This window comes from Syngnathus scovelli, chromosome 8 (assembly GCF_024217435.2).
Source record: "Syngnathus scovelli strain Florida chromosome 8, RoL_Ssco_1.2, whole genome shotgun sequence".
Lineage (NCBI taxonomy): Eukaryota > Metazoa > Chordata > Actinopteri > Syngnathiformes > Syngnathidae > Syngnathus > Syngnathus scovelli.
The window spans coordinates 12169440-12194945 of record NC_090854.1 but is presented as its reverse complement, the minus strand read 5'-3'; the positions used below and the strand labels follow the sequence as shown (position 1 = coordinate 12194945).

The 25506-nt window shown below is 41.4% G+C and overlaps 2 protein-coding genes across 2 annotated transcripts in view; both read right to left on the bottom strand.

Annotated features, from left to right (window-relative positions):
- LOC125973630 (anosmin-1) overlaps positions 1-14681 on the bottom strand; it is a 45767-nt gene extending 31086 nt beyond the window's left edge. Inside the window, exons 1-2 of the mRNA XM_049728020.2 lie at positions 14348-14681; positions 5085-5132 (exon numbers count right to left, since the gene is read on the bottom strand). Of these exons, the coding sequence (XP_049583977.1) occupies positions 5085-5132; positions 14348-14554 (255 nt within the window). The 5' untranslated portion in view covers positions 14555-14681. The remainder of the gene's footprint in view (positions 1-5084; positions 5133-14347) is intronic.
- Positions 7754-25506, bottom strand: part of ofd1 (OFD1 centriole and centriolar satellite protein) — a 117985-nt gene continuing 100232 nt past the window's right edge. Inside the window, exon 23 of the mRNA XM_049727999.2 lies at positions 7754-7763. The gene's annotated coding sequence lies outside the window, so the exon portion shown is untranslated. The remainder of the gene's footprint in view (positions 7764-25506) is intronic.

The following is a 25506-nucleotide window of genomic DNA, read 5'->3' as shown; positions in this document are numbered from 1 at the left end:
TAAAAAAGTCTCTAAAGGATTGCTCAATTATTAAGATACAACATGAATAATTTGATTATCAGTTTGTGGTCGATTAATCGATTCATTTTGACACTTCTGGAATCCACCCATTCAGGGACTGTGATGGGACACCACAGTGACAGGTGGCTCCCCGGTCCAGACAGCCCTAGGAGGTGTCGATGCCGGTAATGTGGGCCGACACGGCCAAGTGAGAGCGACGTCTGGCCCCGACTGGACCAAAAGGTGCTTTGAAGTGCGTTTAAGCACACACTTTATCACACCTTCGCACCGCGTCGCGGGATATACGACCGGGCCGCCAGAGACGACCTGACCACACAAATGTCTCGTAAACGGCGCTGACACACTTTCCAAGCTGCCAGGGCTGCTTCCTTCTCAGAGGCTACTTCGTCCCTTAGTTGAGAATAATTGAAGACTCTGCTCCTCGCAGACACTCAATAGGGAAGTTCAAGCTATTTATTTTGGCGTGAGAAGATGTGGGGGTTGGGAGGATGGTGGGCTTTGAGAGACATGTCCTGAATGAGACACAGTAGCATTCCACAGACTGTTGTTCAATATTAAGCACTTCCAAAGATGTTCTCACGGGGGTTTAGCCGGAAATTGTGAAAAACGTTACACACTACCGAGCTCAAAATTCTATAGTCAGGAACACATGCCAGAAACATGGTGGACTAACTTCACTACAGATTTCATATTTTGCCACATTAAATTGAGATCATTATTTGAAATCACTTAGGGGTGGGATCGGCCATTAATTTATTAAAGATAACAACTTGCCTACCATCCCAAAAGAAATCAGACGCAAAATTAACAAAAGTTCCCAAATTACGGTGGCTCATTTAAATTCAACATTAAAGGCTCTTGGGTGCACGTAAAAGCTTCCTATTTATAAAGTGGCATGGGAAGCTTTGGTAGAAATATCCATGAAAACTGAGAGCAGACAATGTTCTCTTCTGAAGCCCCCCCCCCCTCTCTGCGGACTCTTTGTAAATAAAATGCAAGGTACGGTAAAGTCATCAACCCTCAAGTCAAGGTTATAATCCGAATGATGTTTTAATTCTCTTCATGGCGACACAGTATAACTCATGGAGAGGCCAGTCTCGCCGAAGAAACAGCACGCCACCTTTTTGTTATGAAAATGTCAAATAGATTCTTTATAAAGGACAAATACAGCTTTGACGACCTTGACTTCCTCAGGAAAAGAGGTGGAAGCTGACTCGGACGTGTGCTTTTGAAAATATACATTACTTTGGCGCGGCATTCAGTTGCCTTGGCCAAGCGCTTTAAATTAAAAACAGGTAGAAGCTGTGTCCTTCTGCTCGTTGATTCACATTGGCGTGACTTTAGAGACTTAAAAGATTTTGAAAATGGATCTCAAAGTTGACATTTTTCAAAATCGATCGCGGCCAATCAAAAGCAGGCTGTCGTTACGTGCGTGCCGCTCAAAATAATTGGCTTGACAAAGCTTCTCCCGTGAGGTGTATAGTTTCTGTGACAAATTGCCAAGCCAAATATAAGCGGTAGACTACACAAGAGAAAAATGGCAAAATTTGTCCACGCTAACTGAGATTGAACGCTCCTGTGCAGACTGAGACTCCATTTATGGTCAGCTATTAAAAGAGGGATGGATGGACGTCGAGGCTAATATTCAACTCGCTGCCCCCGGAGACCTCCGGCTTTTCGGTCATCCCGAAGCAGTTGGGGAGACAATAGGTGATAGAACGAACTTTGTCCCCCTCGCTCAATGGACTTGTGACGGCACGATAAAAGACCCCAAATGCCAAATCGCTCCGCTTTGCAAAGAGAGCAAATTAGCATGATAATAGGAAACCGCTGCGACTCGCCGGACACCGCATGCGAGGTTGACCGTGATGACTTTGTGGAGGCGCGTGGAAACAGGAGGCTCGGGGTTCCTAAAAAGCTGAACAGATGGAGCGGGGAGGTCACCGTGTCTTTTGTCTAAATTATTAGGCAGCTCCTTCCTGACTTTTGCTTCCCTCTGTGATGGTTACTAGCTGGCCTGGCCTTGTGTCCCTTGCACCACCCCAGGGGAACCACCGGCCTTTGTCCCCTCTGTTTGACCGGGGCGCTCTTCATGAAGTGAAGAGGCTAATCAACGACTGCAGAGCTATTCACAGATTGCCACTGTACCGCATTTGTCACAATTGTTAGCAAACAGGCCCTCAGTGGGAACTCAAGACCCTCAAGTGTGCTCCTGTTTGCTAACAAATATTGACTCCAGGCCCTGAATGAAGCTCTGGCTTGCATCCTGATGGGCCTGGGATGCAATTAAACCCATTAAAGCAACATTTGTAGAGCACTTGGTTATTTAAATGCAGTCACAAGTTACACACAAAGCCGTGAAAAGCATTTGGACTGTTGCTTCGGTTTGGGCACCGTTCCGCAGTTTGGATTTAGCAGCTTGAAAAAAAAAAAAAAGGGCCCTTTCAAAAACAAAACTGCCGAATGACGAGGGAACGGCGAGTGCCAAGAGTCGATATTGGCCATGGGAGTGGAAAGCAAGGAATCGAGAGTCTTCACAGCGTCAAGGAGGTTGGCCTTCGCTGTTAACTTTAAAGTACTCAAGGGGACACAGTAGGATTTAAGAAATAAAAGTCCATTATTTGCTAAAGAGGCTGTCAGGCAACATGCTTTCCTTTGCTAAATTACCATTTTACACACCGATGAGGACATTTTATTGGTCTGCCGTAACGCACTAGGTAATGCAGACGATGCGTACACGATGACAGCACGTCACTGTTGTGGCAAAATTTCATTTGGGAGTTACAGTGCTGGGAAGTAGCCACAGAATTGTACTTGGAAAAGCCTGAGAAAAAAAAGGGATATTGAATATCTCTGGAATAATTCTTATTTATTTGAATAAATTGCAATAGTTCACGTAACCAGAAAAATATATTTTCATAGCTTATCGGTAGTGCAGCATGAAAAATAAAAAAATAAAAATTATCTGCCTTAAATAAAACAAACAAAAATCTAAAAAATATATATCGAAAATTAGACTTTGTGCGGTAATTGCACCATATTGGATATAAATGAAATTTTAAACTCAATTGCAGGATCTGAATCGGTATTTCTACTTTTACGACTTATTTTCTACTCAAGCACAAAATGTGAGTACTTTTGCCTCCTCAGGTAATTCCAACGGTGCTTTTGTGAAGGAAGTTGCGCCGAGACACTGACTGTCGCCAGCTGTGAGGCCATGTTTAAGTAAGTATGCCCGCCACTGTGCCTTTTCCTGCATTTCCACTTAATTAGCATCATTTATTGAGTTTCTCAGCATGTATGCTCTGGAGAGACGCCACTGAGGGTAAGAGGGAAATTTGTTTAAGGAAAATGAAATCATACAGTACACACTACAACTTTGGGTTTACCACATAGTGCGTATAATGTGACAATGCGAAATGCTCCGCTTATTTGTACAAGAATTTATTGCAATTTCTTAACCCCAAGAAAATACACTGCAGTGATTCAAAAATATATGTATATATTTTGAATGAAATTAATATTCCTTAAACACTGGGTTTTTTTTGCCTGGCAAAATATGTGGCACATTTTTGGACTGTGTTGGGAAACTAGTGTGGCTTTAAAATAGTCTAATTCAAGCATAATACAATAAATCTAGTGATGTATCGATTTTTGCATTTTGATTTTTGCACACCTCGCTATTGTTTTCTTTTACGTGCAGCAATGTTGTTTTTGCACAGCAATGAAAAATAGGCACAAATTGGTGATGTGCAATTATGTCATTAAATCAAATTATCTAAAACGTTTTTGCAAGGTTACGAAACTGACACTTTTTGTTCAACAGAAATAAATAAATCAAATACATTTGAAAGCAAAGCAACGGAAGACAATTCTGATGTCAATGAAATGATACGATAGAAAACAAACAGAGTTTTGGAGTTTTAGGAAAATGGTGACTTAAACCGCAGTTTGTATGACAAGTGGCAAAAACACAGACAAATGTGTAGTTTAAAAAAAAATACCTCACCACCAAAGCACATTTTTTTTACACTCACATGATGTTTCAATAAAGGTTTTATGATGGTGACACTTTCATAATTGTCAATGGGAATACTGTATTGCAAGCAGGCAGCGCAGTGTGCTAGTGATCAGCATGTCTGCCTTGCAGTCGAGAGGATCTGAGCTTGACTCCTGGCTCAGAAAGTGTGTGTTGCCCCCAGGGTATTCTGGATTTAATCCCACATCCCCAAACCATACATGTTCATTGCCAACTCGAAATTGCTCATAGGTGTGAATGTCAGTCTGAATAGTTGTTTTTGTGCGCTGTGATTGGTTGCCCTCTCGCTTCCCTAATGAAGACAAGCAGGAAAGAAAATGGATGGTTGGCTCCGACATTCATGTAACAAAGGTGTTCTGTTCTCCCCGCATATATTTTACACATGCCCCTTAGCTGACATGAATTTGTATAGACATTCATTTATAGTGTAAACTCTGCTCAGCCAAGGCGTTTTATTTTGAATCAAGGCGGGCCAAACACAATTGAATTCTGCTTTCACGCTGTGTGAGGAGATGAGCGGCTCTGACAGCTCTAGTGGGCATTGTTCACGTTTCATAAGTTGGACCACGCTGTGCTGGCGTTGCGTTCTTAGTATTCTCGCTCAAAACATCTCCGAGGGCCCTGTCAACAGATCCAGACGGGCCCTGTCAGCGCCATCTTTTCAGGCGAGCTGTCAACAGCAGCTTTATATCAGACTTCTTCGCGACGAGGGCAAGAAACATAAACAAGCCCTGGGGGGGGTGGGGGTGGGGGGGCTGTGTGGAGGGGCCGGGCAGGACAATGCATTCTTATCCACATTGTCAAATAACAAGAATCCGAAAAACCCAACATGAATTATTCTGAATCATTTGAAGTCTGGATGGTGAAGATTTTTTTGGTTTTGCGTCAAAATCTCTGCGAGCGATTCCTGCAGGCGTGACGAAACTAGTCCTGCCGTGACTCCTGCACTTTATGTCGTATTATCCCCTCCAAGATAATGAGGCACGCACGCGTCGCGTTCATGACAGGAGTGAAACCACATTACCTTGGAGCACTGCTTGTGATTCTGGCACCACACCAAGGATCCGTTGTTCTGTGGAGAAAAGTAGCACCTGTCATCACACCGCATGGACTTATTAAAAGATTAAAATGCACTCACAATATTGCTGTCATAATTAACACATTCTTTAGGACATGGGCGCCCAAATGGTGGATCAGAGCACAGAAGGATTCTGTTTTAAGTTTTGAACATCAGAGAGTCACCTGATTTTTTTTTGTTTTAGATCAGTACACCGACAGATGGATAGATAGATAACTTTTGTATTTACAAATTCAAACGTGCTCTATAAAAAGAAAAATGTTTTCCTATGAATCTGCATGGAGGCGACCAACTTCTGGCTATCTCTGTGAACTGAAGTATACAATTTTTCCGGAATAGTGGTACCTCCCACTCACAAGTGCACTGATTTATGAGTTATTCCAAATACAAACCATCACTCAGATGATTTTTTTGACTTGAGTTGTGATTCAGGTTCAATTACTAAACGGTGGCAGGAAACAACAAGCAGCTTGTACTGCTTGCAGTAACAAGTAGACAATGAAGCAATACTCACGAGCACATATTCTTTATCCTCTGCAAAAAAATGACAGCAGCTTACAGAGTCCTTCAATTGTGCAAGTTTTTCTTTATCATGAATGTATTTTTCATTTTTTTTGTTAGGGGTGTGGTCACAGCACAGATAGAATTAAAGTCTAGCTAAGGCATCGCTAATAATAAATAAATAAATAAATCACTTTTAAAAAGTATGTGCTGTTTATCTATACTGACTCTTATATTGCTCCATTTTGTTTCTACTGTCACCAGATTTTTTTTTCCAACAAAGAATAAGAAAAAAAACAAAGATGACTAAAGACATGTAATTAAAGCCATGCCGCGCTTTAAGCCAAAGCCCTTTGTGATCAACTCCCATGCGGCATACACACACACAGAAGAGGTGCTTTAAGTGTGTGTAACTCAAGCAGAAAAGTGGGGTCAGCACTCCAGTTCCCCGCAGGGCCAGCCTCTGGTCAGTTTCAGCCCAACGCGGCGACCTCGGCTCTTCTTACGAGCCGTTTGATCTCTCAACAGACGTCCCCGAGGTCACCGAGGCGGGAACTGATGTCAGTGTGCCTGCGAGGGCTGCAGATACCGACCATTTCCCCCTAATTGCGCTGGAAGTGCCACCTTGCGCTCGCGAGGGTGGGGGCCCAACATTTGTACTCAGTCTTGTGCTGGGTGTTGTAAATATGCGGAGAGCAGCGGGTCATTTCCTGACTTCTATCACTGTGAGGAATGATGCTGTCACTCTGGGCCCGGCTTAATTGCGTTTGCGTGGTGAGCGCTAAAGAGGCTTCAGATGGAGTGGGCAGCCGATGCACATGAAAGAGAAGAAAATATCGAGAGGGAGGGAAACAAAACATGTTTTTGGCCTCGCCGGATGGTAAACAGGCGCCGTAAGAGGATTTGCGGATGCATACGTTGAATTGATATTAGCGCAAAGCAGATTGAGAGCAGCCAGGGTTTTAGGTCACGCTTGTGTCTCACGGTAGAAAACTGTCAGGTTTCTTCCGAGAAAAAATAAATAAATCATGGTACGAATGTCAAGCCACACAAGAAGACACAAGGCTGCTGCCGCAAACTATTTCTTTTGTTTCTGAAAATAGATTTGCAAGCCACGAAACCAAAACAGTGCAGTTCCACAATAGCTATAATAAACATGGGTGTTAAATGAATGTCTCTCTCAAAACAGAGTATGATCATTTCATTACAGGAGATTTTGACCGGTCAAAATTGTTGCTCAACAAATAAGCATGAAGAGTCCTAGTCTACCTACTGCCACGGTGAGGTGAGTCCAATGAACATTTGCAGTGGACCAGCCACCTAATCCAAATACAATATGAATAAACACAAATGAGTCCCATACCAACAAATCCTTTCATGATCCATCCATTTTCGGATTTATTTCTCATTCCCATTTGAATCGGGTGTGTTGGAGGAATGAAAAGCGGCACTCGAGGACTGGACTTTGACATTTGTGCTCAGAAACTCAACTTTTTAACTAGCAGTCCAGGTAAAAATGCAACTTTGACGTCCATAGTCATCAATGGCAGTGAATGAGTGAATGTATTTGATTGCATCTTAAAACAAATCTAATTACAGAGGGTCCTTACTTTATATATATTGGTCCTGACATACGACGTTAGCGTCGACTGCACAAAGGCTGGTATGGCTGGTTACGTCACTGCCATGTGTTCTTAATGGTAGTTACTTTTGTGCCTCAAGGTAATAGCTCTAAATCAGTGTGTTGACACCTCATTAAACACTTTTCATCCATTGGTTTTTGTTGCCGTGCAATGGTTTGATTACATGTGCAAGTCCAGGCAAGCGAGGAAATCATTCTCTTGCCACGTAGCACGAGGTCATTTGATCTATTGTTGAATAAAATTCAGTCGCTTCAGCCTTATCTTCGTCTTATTTGATACGCCGGGAGAATAGGTCATAAAAATAGGATGGAAATTTTCAAATTGAACTCATAAAAGGACTTTCATTCCAGTTAATAGCCTGGATCGGACGTTCACTTGTGGACGTTGCGAGGCTGTGGGATTCGGTCAGACTTGAGAGGGTCGGCAGGCGCAAAGTCTGCTCAAGTTCAATGTCAAGTTCAAAGCCGTTTCCCACAATGTAATCCAGAAGGAAAAAAAATCTCATGAGACCTTTGGAGGGAACTTATCATTAAAGGGTTTTAATTTGACATCCAGTGCCAGTAAGTGCCGAGCTTTTAGAGTCAAGGGTATTGGTCAAATGGCTTCAAAGGAATTTGTGATTGTATGATCATGTCTCCAGAGAATCTTTCATAAAAAAAGAGTTCGGATAAAAATGAAAAATGCATGAGTGAAAACGGCAAGGAAATGAAGAATCTTCCTTTCATGGGGGAAAAATGAGCACCAGCTCGGACGGGGCATGCATCAACTGCTCGTGTATAATAGAACATTCTGTTTGGCCAAGCGTTGATTAAAAAGTGAATTATTCCTCGCCAGTGCATCGTTCAGTTTGGTAGAGGGGGGGGAGATGATTAAATCGCTGTTGGTGCTCACTAACTTATGAGGAATGATCAATACAAGCGGTCTCAATCTGCTGTTGGTGGCAACTTGTAAATAAAACCTTGACATGTAGACCGGAGGCAAACACCACCGGTGGTAATTTATTAAGACTGTCATGACTCTACACCACTTTCAAAATCATTCATCCAGTTTTTTTTTTTTTAATTCTTTCTAATGGCTTCCCTCATCCATCAATAAAGCAGTGACAGCACCACATCCAGGGATCCACATAGGTTCTAATTTGGTTCTGTGACAGCATCCCTGAAGCAGAGAAACTCGGCAGGATGTTGACCCAGCTGTCCAGGGCTTGACCCCACCATGTCAGGGAACGACGGGGAATAATTATAGGTCGGGACTTCATCGCCCTGACTCACCATGACATTCCTCCATAGCATGAACACTACACAGTCGTGATGACTGTCAAGGACCCCAAGCGGTGAATGTTTTCCAGATATCTTCCGGTGTTATTTGGGGTGGTCAAGGAGATGGAGGTCGGGTAGTTTGTTTCTGGAACTGGTGGACTCGTGTAAACAGCGCATTTATCACAGTGGTACACAGCAGCGCTTGTCAGCTGAGAAGTCGGAGCAGGTGGCCAGGGGCGTGTTGCATTGTCTCCAAAACCTCTTTTATCTCCAGATTCTACCTTTTGAGAAACAGTTGGCTTTTGTTCCTTGTGGGTTTGAATTGAGTGACTCAGTTTACATTGGAAGACCATTATTTGAATAGGATTTATGTTTGTAGGCGTTAGACTTCAGATTCTTTGCAGGAAGTAGAATGAGAAAAGGACTTGAAAGGAGAGCGGTGTCCAGTGTGTCCTTTGTCTTCGTTAGAGGGGTCCTCGCCAAAATAACACGCTTAAGGGCACTTATGCTGCACCTAAATAAAGGCCCACAACTTTTAGGATTTGTGGCGCTTTGAAGTACTTGGAGGTCCGTCTACCTATTATTACCCAGCATCCTTGTGTCTTCTGTCAATCAATTAGTTTTTTGGCCTTGCCAAAACTACAGACCACATTGAATTGAAGTCAGTCATCTTCACAATGGATCAAACGGTCTTGGTTTGTACAAAATGGCTGACATTTTACATGAAAAAGCAAATCATCCTGATCTTTGCTACTTAGCTACAACACAATCACAACATTTATCGGTTCTTCTAAGAAGCTTCGTAACTACTCTCATCACATGTTTTTCCATCAACGTCCATGTAAAACAATAATACCTAGATTCAAACTGTTGATCTACAACTCATTCAACAAAATGATGTTATCTGGAGTCTTAAAACAGCAACATAACAAATATGAGTAATCTGAGAAAAACCTTTAAAAAGTAATCCAGATCCACATTGCTTAAATTGAATCAGCTTGTCCTTGAATTATACCAAGGAAGCTTCAGCCCAAATTTCCTTGGAATAGGCTCCTAATTTATTGAGCAACATCAGAAGGCTTTAATATTTGTCCTTGAGTCCGAACAAACATCCATTCAAATCTGTTGACAATTTATTGAGCTGAAAACAAATCCCACTTTCACAGATCACAATCAAAAGTTAATCAGTTCATCCTGTGGTCGACCATACTCTTAAAAAGCTACGGACCAAATGTCAATGAAATCCTTTCACAACTTTTTGATCTCTGGAGAGCCACACAATACGGATCCAGAAGACAATCAACTGCATTACAAAACTGTCAAGATTTCTGTCCTGAATATTATTGATCATATTAATCACTAGGCAGGGGTTTGATGTCTATGAAGGTGCATTGTGTAAACTTGGAAAGAAATTTGTTGTAATCAGCACTAAGTAGAGTTTAAGTTGTCTCCAGTAAAGCTTCACTGTCTAGTCGAGCGTTTAAGTGTGACTCAGATTTACAAGCGCAAGTGCTATGCTTTAAAAGTGGTTACTGGGGTGGTGGTGGGCGGGGGGGGGGGGTTCTGAACCACATAGACCCCCATTCATCCGCTGTCTTCAGCAATGAAGACCTCCAGACATGAGACTAACCCTGGTGTAGGTCTGACTTAGACTGAAACCAATTTCATATCAAAGGCGCAAACAAGGACTAATGGTTCTTTCCGACGTGTTTTTATTTCTTTCACTTACAAAAATAAAACATTCAATTGAATGTGTCAAATTTTTATGGCTTTAACAAGCACTTGACTGGACACTCCTTGGGTTTTTTTTTCTTTTCTTTTGCTTTTCACATAAATAATCTACTACAAGACTGACGCTTTCAGAAATCCCACTTAGCGCATGCCTCCCAGCTTGCTCTCAATCATTTGGCTAATATTTACAGAATGCATGGGTGTTGCCCCACTGTCAATTATACCGGGGGTGACAGACTCCCCAAATGTGGAGAGACGTGTCAATAAATCTGCTTCTCGCAACCGCTATGACATCACTAGCTCGTCTACAACGCTGGCAAGCGACGGACGAAGCGTACTCGAGACTTCGTTCTGACATTTAAAACAAAGATTCAGAGTTGACCACATTAGGAAAAAAATTGGCATCTGCAAGTGCTAAATCCTCAGAGTGTCAGTCCAGTGAAGATGATTCAGAGAATGAAAAACAGATCTTTAAATTACATGCGAAATATCTCATTCAGCTAAAGCACAACGAGTGACACGTTCTATAGATTAACAGTGACATTAAAGGAGACAGATTGTGGGTTTTTTTTTTTCACAATTCGAAACAGTTCCAGTGATTATTTATAAAGGATAACGAACTGCAGAGCGATTAAGTACTTGACACACTTGGGTTCTAATCACTTGATTTTGGGGAGTGGTGCCATTTCTTACAAATATTCGCTTTAGTTGGACTGCGGCGGAGATACGTACAACCCTAACCCTAACCCTAACCCTAACATACTTTTTTTAGAAGGTGATAGCCAACAAATCTAGTTATGGTGTTAGTGGAGACTACAAGAACAGGATGTTTTCACCCCTGCAAGGTGCAACTTAACTGCATTAGCATCACAATGCTAATCTGTGTCAACAGCAGCTCAGTTTAGCTTCAAAAACTCACTAAGATGTATTATTATTACCATTTGGCTTTGACATGATTGTGTTTCGGTGCCGTCATTTGACAATCCCAGATTGAGAAGCCAAGCTGCCAAGTCATAAGTCTGGTGGTTATTAAGGAAATTAGCCCAACTTGTTCCATAAAAGTGCAGCAGTGCAGAACACATGTTTAAAAATAGCCAGATAAAAAGATGTACTTGTTTTTTATGTTCACAATAAATGGGAAAGCAGACTGCACAAAGCAGACTTCTTCTGTTGGTTTAAAGCGTAAAGGTGCTCCCCGTCACATATCAAGTGACCCCCAAATTAAGAGCTTAGTCATTAGAGTAGCAGTCTGAGCAACTCGCGCGCCTGTTAGCGTAATGAGATCCTGTTCCGTTGGGAAACGCATCCACCTGCAGTTCGCGCCGACTCTTGCAGCAGCGCTACATGGCAGCTTAGCACGTTTAGCGCAAATCAGGCGCTGGCGTTTAGCAGGAAGGTGACCTCCCTGCAAGAAAGACGGTGGTGGCCCTCCACACGGCGACATTTGTTGGCATTTATTGGGGGGTAGAGGGCAAGGGGGGCAAGTGCCATGTGTTTTTGCAGCTGACAAGACCATGAGGAACACCCAACACACACACACATTTCTACATGAAAGCAATGTGCATTCGTTGCATATGATCAACACTGGCCTTCTATTTTTAGAGGTGCTTGTGCTGCTTTGTTTATCCCGAGTTGCACTGAAGTCCAATGCACCTAACGTCTTTCAGTTTCGACTCTAAAATAACAAAAAGATTTGTAGTTTGAAAACATTAAGTCTCCAACCTGTCCCAATGGCAATACAGGGTAGTTCAGAGCTACTCCAGACCAGAAGATAATTATAAATTAAAAAATGTCTATAAGTTTGACTGACCATCGAATTAATTAATCGACATTTTGTGCGATGGAAAAAGACTATATCCCTTTGAGTATTGTTTTACTGTCTATCTACTTGTGTTGCTCCATTGTTTGTGTTCCAATATCATTATGTTACAACAGTGACATATATGCTAGTTTTGTTAGCCCATCTATGGTTTTTGCATTGTGGGTTAGCATTATGCTAGTTAACTTCTATATCTGCAGGACTGCTGCTTGTGCTGAGGGGAAAACAAATCAGCCAAAGCTCATAAAACAAATTGGTCACAAATCACTAAGGGTGGGGACGGATCAACCCAGGAACATACCTTTTTAATTACTTCCAAATCGGAAGAGGACCTGCGTCCTGGAACGACTGGCGTAGGACCAGAGAGGTTCTACGCTTGAATATTTGCAGTGCACAAGGGGGAAGTTCCTCGATCAGCTATCGAGCCAGCCGGTGGCTGATTTAATGTCGTGACTTTGCAAACCCAAGGCAGTCATTAAAAAAATAACTTGGACAACCCCACGAACAAATTCTCGACATTTCTCGCCAAGTTGCGCTTTAATAAGAAACACAGTGTCCTCTGGCTGTGCACCGCCACTTGTTTTTCTCTCTCCCTCTCCTCATTACTCGAGTGACTCCTTCACTCATCATGTATATTATCCCGCGTTTAGAACCACTGCCACTTGTCCAATTAGCGCTTTCATAGTGACACCAAGACAAAAGCCTTGACCTCTTGATTAATTAGGCCTCATTACAAATGTGCCCAGGTCCGGCGACGCTTTCCCGACAATGGCCCCGACTTGGACGGGGGCCTTGCAAATGCAAATGCGTCGAGCATAAAGAAGAGGCGAGCCCGGCGGACAGACAGCTGAAGGATCAGCGGCCGCTTCTTTTCTCCGCCGTGTCCCCGGGAGAGAACAGTGAGACCGCCGGAGTGTGAAAAACAACTTGTGACACCACACACTGACTCATGCGCAGAATGCAGCTACTTTACACCGGCGTCCCTCTGCGGGAGCCGCAGACTAGTGACAGCATCCCCCCTATGAGTATACAAGACAAGGGAGGGGACGGAGGAGGCGTGGGGGGGAGGGTAGCCTCACATCATTTAGGGAGGTGCTGACGTCAACTTTAAGTTGCTTCAAAGTCTTTTTTTCCCTCTTGCGTTGATAGAAATAAAAAACAAGCATTCATGGGATTCAGGCTAGAGAGCAGCAACTTTATGGGTTGTTTGGTACAAACATCCTAATTTTTTTAGGGTTGTTTTGAACAAAACAATTTTGGGGGAAAATTAGGTCAAATTGACTGAGAAAATTGTGTTGGTCCCTTTATGACGCAAATTGGGTTAATTTTGACCCAACTGTTTTTAGACTGCAATTTCTGCTTTATGAATTGGGTCTCGAACAGAAGTTGATTCCGTAACTTTAACAAATCAGCGCTGGTAGGAAAAGCAGGTATCTCCAAATTGAATAGCCAAAATTCCAATAAAAGCAAATTCTATGATGATATTAAGAATCCATATCTGACCAAGTTTGGGTTTTCCTCACTGGTGTGAATGTACACACTTGAGAAATTAAAGAGAAAAGTGAAATTTTACAAACCCTGATTCATGACGTTGTCATCCAATGAAATGCATGTATTATCAAAAATTAAAAAATGTTTTACACTACGGCTGTAGATGATATAATTGCATTATTTACCATCATTGGGTTTACCTGTTTGTAGAGACAACAGAAAAAGGTTAAAGAACACCTGGAATACTTGCCACCTAAACACATTATCCAAAAGTATATTTAGCTCCAAAAATCAATACGTGCAGAGAATCTATATACCAATGTATATACGGCAATGCATGACATAACTTTTTTTTTCAATTGGTTCTTGAGTGGAAAAACTTTGAGAAAATTGAAGAAAAATGATCCCTTTGATGGGCTGCCCACCAGTCGAGGGCGTACCCCGCCTCTCGCTCAAAGTCAGCTGGGATACACTCCAACTCGAAGGATGGATGGATGGAGAGAATATTTTGAAATCTTTGTATCTGAATATGGAGTGAAAAGCATCATCCAGATTTGTTATCACAAATCCACGACAGGTGAGTTTGTTTACGTTAAATTGGTTGTAGTCAATGCTTCAGCGGTGCAGTGCGTCAAGCAAGAGTTAATGGGGGTTTGCACTTTGCAGCAACAGTAAAGAGAAATTCATTCTATGGAACTTTGACACTTGGCGTGGACGCGCATTCAATTTGCCAGCCAAAAGAACAACCGTGATTGATTAGGATACCTGAGAGTGCTTGAAGAAAGCGGAGATGCGCGTGATGTGCAGGCTGAGGCATCGCGAGGCGCACCGGGCTCGGTACACGCTGGACGCCGCCGTTGCCGTGAACGAGTCGTCTTGCCTCCTCGCACCCACGCCGCCGCTCCGCGTGCTCGCCAGCACCGTAATCCACACGCACAGGGCAACGCACGCCCGCAGCTTCCCGAGGAACATGGTGCTCTCTGCTCCGCTGTACAAGAGATGCGCTCCGCTATGCTCCACTCGCAATGCTTGTTTTAAATCCCTCCGCGGTTCGCACAGTACTGACGCGCAAAGCTGCAAGCCGGGAAACTAAACAGTGAAACTTCAATTTACACGCTGGGGAGGAGAGGGGAGGGGATGGCAAAAGAGGGCGGGGTCGCGGGCAAGCGTGTCCGGGGATTGGTGGGCCAAGTAGCGATTGACAAGCGCGAGGAGCGTGGGGCAGGTGGATTCCTGGCAGTGCGCAGCGCAGACTTGGCGATACAGTGGACCCCGGCATATTCGCGGTTTGGCATTCGCGGAAGAGAATATTAACACAAAATAAACAATAGTTTCTTAAAGTGTGATTTCTGTTTCGTGGGACAAGTCAAAGCTCACAACAAGCACTGGAGTGTTGCATGTGTGCAATTAAGGGGCGGAGCCTAAAGTGAGTGAAATGAGGAGCTTAGTCAACTCTGAAGAATTAAAGCTTCTAAAGTGTACCCAAATGCGAGCGCATCCAGTTTTGTAAACAAATAATAATAATGAGAAAACATTTTTTAATATTGTAAAAACAATTATACAGCAATGACAATCAAATAGAAGTAGAAATAATTAAAAATGATCTTGGTCTTACACTGTCCCCCAAGTAGCCAAGGCAGGCGACAACAGCAACAATTGGAAGTTACGACAGTCAAGTGCCTAATTCCCGGTGTAAATTTGGCGAGCACACTCGTCCTGTAGTTGTAAGAATGATTGGAGGAGTGAGAAAGGAGGAAAATTGAGATTAGCATTGGAAGATCAATCAAAAATTCATGATAAATCAAAACTAATATTTTCTCAAACTGAATTAGGATTTTATTTGACAGCAATTATGACAGCATTAGTTCTCTGAAGAGAAACAATGACTGCTGTTCTTGAGCAGTTATGTTTAGGTTTGTGTGGGACTTTTGACATTCACTCCTTAAAATGACAACTTTATTCCAATAACATTATGACTTCTCTCGTGCAAAATACAACAGGAAGACAGTGTACTTTATTCTTTTTCCACTTTCCATTCCGCTGCCTTCATAAGTCCAAAATGGACAACACGTGAGACCTGCTGCCATCTACTGATGACACGCAACACACCAAAAGAAGAGCTCACAGTCTTTCCACATGGCTTTAACTTTTCCCAACATCCCAGGGAAGCCCTCTCTTCCTCCTGTCGCTTTATGTGTTTTCCAATGGTGCATGGAAAACTATTAAAAAGCATCCTCCCGATTAAAATTCCTCAAGATGGACTCCCGACTTCTGGCACAGTTTCATCGCCTACGGTATGGAGAGAGTACGTCAGAAAAGCTCGGGAAAAAAATGCTGCCTAATTTATTAGGGCCCAACGGAGGGAGTGTTTATTTCGGAAGTTTATGAGACAGTTTTGTCAGTAGAAAGAGAACTTCCTCGAGCAAACCGTGTTATTCCAATGTTGTTTTTATGAGCTTTTATAAGTAAAATGCACCCCTTCATGAGATGTTGGCTTTAATCGCCGTGTCCCGCATTGACTTGTTCGTGCCAGATAATGTATGGAACGTGGCTAATCAAAATGGCTTACTCTATGCAACACAAATGTAAAATTCTCTGAAATAGTTGTTGTTATTTGGACATAGTAACCAGTAGGGTTGCCTGATGAACTGGTACTATAAAGTTAAAACAGTACAATACCATAAATTTTTATTTTTAACTGTGGGTGAGTGCAGTTGAACAAATAATGAATAGCAATGTGCGTAGTTTTATACTTTACAACTCAGGCTGTGGCCACTCTCACAGCAGCGCAACCCTCCTTCTGAATTCTGCAGATAATAAAACAGAGGGGGGGGGGCGGGGGGATAAGAGAAATATGTCCCTGTTTTCACACATCAATGTTTTGTGACAACTTCTATGAAGCAATATTTAATTTTGTTTAGTAGTTGAATTAAGTCATTTTTTATTTTATTTCATTAGGAGAGCTTTTTTTAATCCTCCATTGCTTAATACGAATTTAAAAAAATTATGTTTATGCCATGACCAACCCTAATGACAACAAAATATCAAATTTTGCATTTGAGTGAACAGTAAACAAATACAATTATAACAATTTTACTTTTTTTTCCCAAACACCACTATTATTCCAAACACAACTGTACGTATCTCAGAAATGCCAACCTTAGACATTCTGCGTTGCTTTCCCAGGTGGTCCGAGACAAACAGTGGAACTTTGGAGAGGGAAAGATCCCTCGCTACTCTTAAAACCATTTAAACACGGAAGTGTGTGTACCTTAAAAGCAGCATAATGGCTTAATGTGTTGCCTTATTACAGCCATGTGTGCTCAGGGGGTTTATAGCACATGCTGAAGGAAACACGTTGTCTGTGTGCGGTCCTCGTGGTCCAAACTCTCCACGCCATACCTCCATCGGCCGTGATGGTCTGACCCGAACAGGGCTGATATTCCCTATTATAGACAACATCACAACACAAGTACAATTAAAACCTCCAAAAATTAAACCATGTCCTTCGATGACACTCCTGTAAGCATTTTCCAAAGAATCTGTAAAGTTAATTTTTTGTTCTGGACTTCAGGAGTTGCCATTGTAAAACCTTGATTAACAGTGCAGATAATGTTTTATGTAAAACATTGTTAACCTTAACCATGATATAACAAAAATACAGCAAAAGTACTCATCCTTGAAGATGTCAATTTGTTGTTATATACGTACACAGTACTAGTGCGCCCAATACTACGCAGTTAGCGTTAACGCGCTACTCGCGTGACGTCATCATTCTGTCACTTGTTGTAACTTGTCGAGACTAGTAGCGCTGTATGGCTTGCAGCAGCGTGCCGCAAAGATGTCGCGGCATTTTAAATCAGGTAATGAAAAAAGAAAGAGGTGTCTTCATGACAATGAGCAAAGACAACAGCAGTCAGGTAAGCAAGGCAATGTAAGCCTCTCTTTTTATGGTTAGGCTTTCCATTGCTATTAATTAATTTTACATATTGACTTCTTAACATATTAATTGATATAAAAGATGTTTTAGACCAGTTTGCTAAAAGGCCAGTTTATTAACTGGGGAAATACGGTAAATTTAAGTGCAGCCAATTTGTTACCTCTATTCACCTATCTACTAACCTGGAGTTCTGGACCGGCTCTATACATACAGTTGATGGATCGCTAACTAGCTAGATAGCGTAAGTGACCTTCATAACATAATACTTGTGCGACTTGACTACACCCATGTCTCTAATCTCTCATCATGCACTTGCAGCAAAACAACAGGCCAACGCTTGCTTGCAGATGACTTCAAAGACTTTTACGTCAGTGGTGGGCCAACGCACTTGGTATCATCAAAATGATTACGTCTAAAGAGGCTTTGGATTCCAATCTTGTGAGTGATAGTAATTGTGAGAATGACGCTCGAGGCCAATCAGCCGTCGTCGACACAAAATTTAAAAAATCCACTTCTTCCATTAATGCCGCAGATAACATCTGCAATCGACAAGTTTGCACTCATGGAGCTTTCATCGCAAGCCAAGTCGGGAAAAGTCACATGCAAAGACATAGTTGTACGTGTTTGGATTCCCTTTTTATTCACTTGTCTGTCAAATAATAAAATTATTACAGGGCAACCTCCTCTTAGGACTCGCACATCAGAATTTGGCCACCCAAAATGACCTCTATGTAATGCCACCTACGTCATATATATTTTTTGTTTTTTATTTGTTTTATCATGATTGGCTTCTTTTTACATCTGACGAGAAATATTAACATGGAAGATATATGTATCATCTCATGACTTTCTCATAACTGTTTCAAAAGTTTTACCCTAAAACAGTTGTTCACTTTAAGATAGTTTCAAAATGTCCAAATCAAAACATTGTCTGTACATGATGGCCATAAACTGATTGTTTGTGTTTCTATTGTTTCCAAGGGGGGGAAAATTACAACTATAAACAAATCAGAGGTTTCCTGTAGAAGATTGGGTTTGACCTCAGAAATTCAAAGTTATTCCTTCTTATTTATAACACGGCTCCAACCGAGAGAATCACATCATTGAACAAGCATCGGACTTGCAAATAGAGCTCCATTATAAACACATAAGTGCTGATTTAGTCCATTTGCTCTCCCTCTTTAGCTCATTCATGTTTCTGAAGCTGTGCTCTGCTATCCTTTCAGGTGAACCGTGAGTGTCAGGATGTGTCCTGGAATTATCCAAATATTGTGTCTCCTTTTCACAGCTTTAGATAGGCTGTCTGCCCGCACAGCTGCTCTTTTGTCCATTCACTTTTTTTTTTTTTTTTTTTCAAGGATATTTGTCTTGCGCATGAGGTTGGAAAAATACACTCGTCATGGACAAACTCTATTTAAGGTCAGTATTTTCTCTCCTTGTCCATCTAGCAAAACAGTGTGGCTTTGTGAAACCGTGTAGTCATTACCTGGTTTTTACAAAGAAAAATATCCGCACTTTATTGTTAAAGCTATATTGTGCCTTAAGTTGACACAGTGATGGTCTACTGGCGGTTCACTATTCCACAGTAGTTATTGAGCCAAATGTTATGGCATACATTATATATGATGTGAAATATTATTGGCTGCAGGTTGCCCTTGTGGTTCACACTTACATTGACACCTATGGACAATTTAGAGTCTTCGCTGAACCAGACATGCATGGCGAGCATGCAACCCAAGCACAAAGGCCTCATCTGGGATTCAAACCCGGAACCTCAGAACTGTGAAGCAGAACAGAAACATTTCTGAAATGTCTAATTTGCTAAAGTTTTATAATAATTATGATAAAAAAAAATATTAATGTGAGGACACAGATTATAGTAATAATTGTCAATGACTGGTGATTATCAACAATGACATCTCTGTTTACAACATTCCTAGGAAACCACAATGTCCCACCGCTACATTTTTAAAACATGGCTGTGGGCTTCTCATGTAGTCCTTGGGGGCTACCATGTCGGTGATCAATAATCTAGGAGGGGAAATCTAAAGTAAAGATATATATATATATACCACACATGAGGAGGTCAGGATATTTAAATATGTGAAGTACAGTATTCTGCCGCCAGATGGCACTGTGACCACAGGAAAGAAAATCATTAATGATTTCTCACATAAACGCGCGTACACGTTTTCCAGGGGATGATCCAGTCTTAACTCAACAATGGAAACAGTTTTTTTTTCTATTTTGAAGCAAACAACACCTATGGAAAATGGAACACATTTTAATATGTGCGTTATCCGGTGCCGTTTCCTTCTTGTCTTAACACTTTTTTTTCCCACCAACTGTTATCCTAGAGCATTATTTTTTTTGAAAGTCCAACATTAATTTTCTAAAGCACTTGCAGGGTCACAGGTTAGACAGAGCCGATCCCTGGTGATTTGGGACAAAAGGTGGCGTACACTACTAACCAATACTAACCAATCACGGGGCTCAAAACATTCAGTCGTACGGACAATTTAAAACATGGGTGTCAAACTCAAGGCCCAAACACCCAGATGTGGCCCACCCGATCATTTGATGTGGACCATTAAGGAAATAAAATGGTTGGTTAAAATAATAATAATAAATAATCAAATGTACAGGAAATGTTTATGTAAAAATATGATGAGGTGATTATACAACTGACATATATACATTTATAATGTTTTCACAGGCGTAATGATTCACTGAGGGAAAACGTACCTTGAAAGTGGATTGCAGCCAAAACGAGTTTAACACTCTCCTAATTTAGTCTTCAATGAACCAGCATGCATGTTTTTGAAATGTGGGAGGAAGCCAGTGTACCCAGAGGCCAGTGAGCTCCCCTTCAGTGACTCACCGTGAGTAATCATCAGATTCATTTTTGTGGAGGTGAATGCCATTTTTTAAACTACATATACGTATATCCTCCATTTCTGTGACTATCGGCGTAACCTTAAGGTCAGTGCAGGGTGAAAATGTTTGTGTCACAATGATATGTTTGTCTGGCTAAATGGAGTCCCATTACACAGCATTATGGCATCCTGACAAAGCAAGGAAGCAGCATTTATACCCTTCCCCCAACTATTATCACTTCTATATACAAAAAAAAAAAAATGTGTGGGGGCTGGGTGATTCATGTAACAACCTGGTTTCAACTGAACCAACTGAACTTAGCACCATTAACAGCGACACAAAAGAACGACTTGATGGATCAAGATGTCATCATCCGATTCAATTATTCATTGAATACACGGTGAAAGCTTTGCCGAGCAGGAACAGATCGAGGTTATGACTCACACAATGGTCTCCATGGAAACGCTTCTGTGATGATCGGTGTAACATGGACCCTTGAGGAGAGGAATGAGAGGTTCTGGCTGGGAATAAATCCCACAAAACAAATGCGCTGTGAATGAATACCAGTTTTAGGTATTAAAAGAAGATCACACAGTATTAAAATCGTTGTCATCTGTGTTCATTAGTAAGCTTAAAAGGTACAAGGTGACATTTAAGCCTACGAACGCCGTGTTTTTTTTTTTTTTTCAGCTACGCCATGGGGCTGCTGTTTCGTATTTTTGACTGCATGTGTGCTAAAGAGGCAAGAATCCTCTCTAGAAGACACAAAGCACATTGCCCACTATTATCAGCTTCAGGACAATAAAATACACATTTTCCCATGATTATGTAGTCATTATTAGATCAAATATAATTAATTATTCCATTCCCGTTTCAAATTGTTGCCATCATAACACATCAGTGCTAACTGTCATGTAAAATGAGCAAAGCAGCATAAAACCGAGGGATGGATAAATAATTTTGTTATGGTTAATTTCCAAAGTGGTCTCACACCTTGGTGTGTTCCTTTTCTTATCAAGTGAGGTTTCATGAAAACATTTAGTTTTGGCAGTAAGGCCAAGATAAACGTAAATAAAGACAAGGCTGAGGATGAAAATAGCAGCCGCCTCAGGGGGAATTCCGACAGAGCGATTTAAAAGTCACTGTAAGAAGAAAACATTGTAAAGTCATCGGCTGCCATTGTAGCGCAGGGGGGTAGGGAGGCCCTCGTTTGGCCAGGTCACCAACCCTTGACCTCTGTCCTCGACCCTGGAATCTCTGACATCTGTCAGCTTTTTCCCGCCTTCTTCTACACCCTAACCCTCCCCCCCGTGCTGTCAAAGGAATTTGATTACCGCAGGGTTGAGGGGCGGGGAAGAATGTGGCTTCCTCGTAAGAGGGGAAAAAAAGCCGGGGTGGGGAGCCTTTTTCAAGTCCTCCGAGGGCCATACTACTTAACCTAATAACAGAATTGCCAAGGTTGTTTTTTACATACTGTACCAAAAAAAATAAAAAAAATAAATCAAAATACGAATTTACTTTGGTTTTATATAAAAGTTCAAACATAACAATTTATGAAAATGGGGGGAAAAAATGGTATTGTCTATGAAGTGGTTGAAAATACTTTTATTGCCTTTGCTGCCTTTTGTCCCCCATCATCGGTTGGCTCTGCTCTGTAATTAGAAACGACTGGAGTTAAAAGTAGTAGTAGTAGTAGTAGTAGTAGTGCTCCTGGTTGTCATGGTAACAAAAATAATACAGGTACTCACGATTGGCCCCGCAGTCAGTATGGGGTATATGTGGGGTATACAGCTGCTCACTTGCATGATATGGGCCCAGCCCCTTCAAACAAAATATGATATATTTGACCAAGCAGCAAATGTGCGAACATAAATAGCATGCAGCGGAAAAGTATAATGCCAGATCACATGGTAGCAACATCATGTGCTTTCAGTTAATCCCTCTGCCGCAGCACATACGCCCACTGAAACCCACTCGACATTGCAGTAGGTACACTTGTGTAATTTAATCAGAACCAATACATTGCCTTTCTCCAATAATGGTCATAGGGGTTTTTATTTCACATATAAATATTGGTATCATTATTATTTGTGGTCAAGCGGAAAGATGCGTAGGCTCTCCTCAAATGGGGAGATTCAATCCTTTGTCATTTTTATTCCCCGGCTTGCCCATACTCCACGTCTACAAAATATGGTGAATAATTTACAGTATATCTGATAGGCCTTTTTTTCAAGGCCCTGAATTCCGTTTCACTTTATAACCTGAACTTTGATAGGCATTTCTACCATGAAAAAAAGCCTCAAGAATTCAGGAAGTCTACCATTCTGTTTTAACAAGGCCATTATCGGCTCATTGAAATTGTGCTTCAAAATTGAAATTGTGCTTTGTTTATTATTACGCTGCTTCGCAAGCTAGTTTTCGCTATACGACATTCGTAGCCTTGACACCTTCCATCTCAATTGAAGACTAAAAACTCACTAGTCGTAGTTCTATTAAGAATGATATTTGGAGTGCCATTTGACGGGCATAAGTGCACGAAGATTACTTCATTTGAATTTACGTACACGTATGAAACATATAAGGCCCATGAGCCATATGTTCCTCACCCTCGAACAAAACAATGGAAATGAGCTCCCTTCAAAATAGCTCGTTATATAAGAAGTGCGCATGTTTGCCACAATCCTTTCTCTTTCCTTTGCTATTGTAAAATAATCTGGCTATTTTTCCCCGCACTCGGCTTGGCTTTGTGTGGAAAATGAGTGTGTGTGCGCTATGACATAACAGTGCGCCACAGAAACCATGTCTAGCCGCTGGAGATGGGAGCAGCAGGGGGGAGGGGAGCTGTCGTACATTGTGTACACAAAGCTCACTCTCTGCTCACTCTCCGATGAATGGCGTCCACACACTCAAATACTGAATCGCGAACACACCCACTCTCATTGCACTCGAAACAGAGGCAACCCAATCCAACGTCAATGGACGCAATGAGGAACAGGCATCACCACACTGGATTTTCAACCCCCACCACCAACGCCTTCCCTTCCTGGCCCTAATAGCTCCATAACTGTCTAGCACCACCCTTCCCCCATCCTTACATATCACCATTGCTCCCCAGTGCTGTCTAGAGAGGTCATGTGACCTTCATCAGCTTCCCCTCAGTGGGGGAGGGGAGGCACATTGAACCTGTTCTTTGTTAGGAGGTCAGCCCAGACTCTGGCAGGAAGTGCTCCAACCGTAAGTCACCTCATAGAGGCGCACAGCACATATTTCAAGGGTGGGGGAGGTGGATCACGGGTGGATTCTGTGTAGATTTAGGGAAGTCATGCATGCGAGTTGAGTAATAAAAGTTTGATCGTTTCAAAAAGCAAGTGTCAAAACAAAATGATGATGACGTAAGATGAGGAACCGGTAGAACGGTAAATGTCAAGGAAATTATTCATTTACTTTTGGGAAATTGATATTTTCCCAGAGGTCATACCACAGCAGAATATTTCAAATGCAAATACTAATATCAAATATTAAGCATGTTCACTATGGTTCATGTAAGAGCTGAGCAAGAAGTAGGTTTGTAATGCAAGTTCAGATTTGATGAAAACAAAATGTATGTAAAATTTTCTTTATTTAAACACTTTTTCAGTTTAAAAATATATTCATTCCTATGAATTATATTGAATGTATAGGAGATCAATAAATTATTATTGTGATCAAATAAATGTACTCATATGTGGATAATGTTTATAAGTGCAATCAAATTTTAATTGTATTTCCATTACTAAAAATGGCCTTGCAATTAGCCATATTTTGTCGTCATTTATATCGTATCTATACAAAACCTTGAATTTCCCCAAGCACAAGTTAATACATATTTATTTGTGTGGAGCTAAATAGAAATATATCTAAATAATCAAATACATAAACAGACAGTGCTTAAAAGCAATTTAATATTTTTTTCAAGTTGAACTACAAGTTATTATTTAGCAAATGTCTTTCAACCAGTAGTTTGAGCATTGATTTACAGTGCAGGGGCTGGACTTTTCATGCAATCAAACAATTCTTGAATTTGCTAGGGCAGAATTGTGTATACAGCTGTTGTAATGGACTACTATATAAATATACCTTAGGAAATGGCCATTGTTTTTATTCTACAGGCCATTAATAGTTTAGTTGTGAAACAAATAAATTTATTTTGTGCACATTTTTGCATTCACCTTAAGGAAAAATATAGGTTGTTACTTTTTTTAGCAGACAACAATAAACTTGTACGCCGGAAGTCTAAAGACCAGAAAAAAAATATTGTTAGTGTTGGTCTTTTCATGCGTATAAATAAAGAATAAAACGTGGCATTTCCGTTTTAAGCAGTTTGTGACACAAAAAGGCTATTCAGTGAATGCCAGGCTGTGTTGTTGTGCGTCTTAGCTGGTGTTGTCATTATGGTTGCCATCTCATATTTTGTGTAGTACGGTCGGCCCAGAACTGCCTGTGGCTTAGTGCAAACAATAGAGAAGAGTTGAAATGTGTTTCACTCCCACTCAAGTTGACATTTTTTTTTTTTTCCATGTGACAATATTCAAGACTTAGATGACAATCCCCATAGGAATAAGAAGCTGAAATTTATCTTTGCCTTTTGTAAAGCTAAAAGTACTGGTGTCCTCCAAAGCACACTGCCGAGCTCCTTATAGTTTGAAGAAGGGGCGGGAAACCGCTTTAATCCCAAAGCTCTTATAGCTCAAGGCATCACTATTAGTTGGATATAGTGTATTTCCACGACAGCCATTTTAACGTGAAACATACAAAGAAAATGGGGTGAAGTTATTGCGCGCATTTTGTCGTAATTACGGTAACCAAAGGAATGTGTCACACTAGTGTAGAGCCGTAATGATGTCAACTTGTTATTTACTTTCCAAATCTGAATGACTGGGCAAGGCGAAAGGAGAATTAATCAAGCGCCGGGTTGACCAGGCAGGCGAAAAAGAGAAGCCGCGGCCATGGGGGAGGGGAACTTCGCCTCTAGGCCTGCTAACATGCTCGACTGTACCGTATAGCACACAGTAGTAATACACTCAAAACCAATTTAAACGATCACATTTCATACTCTGCTTTATTTTAC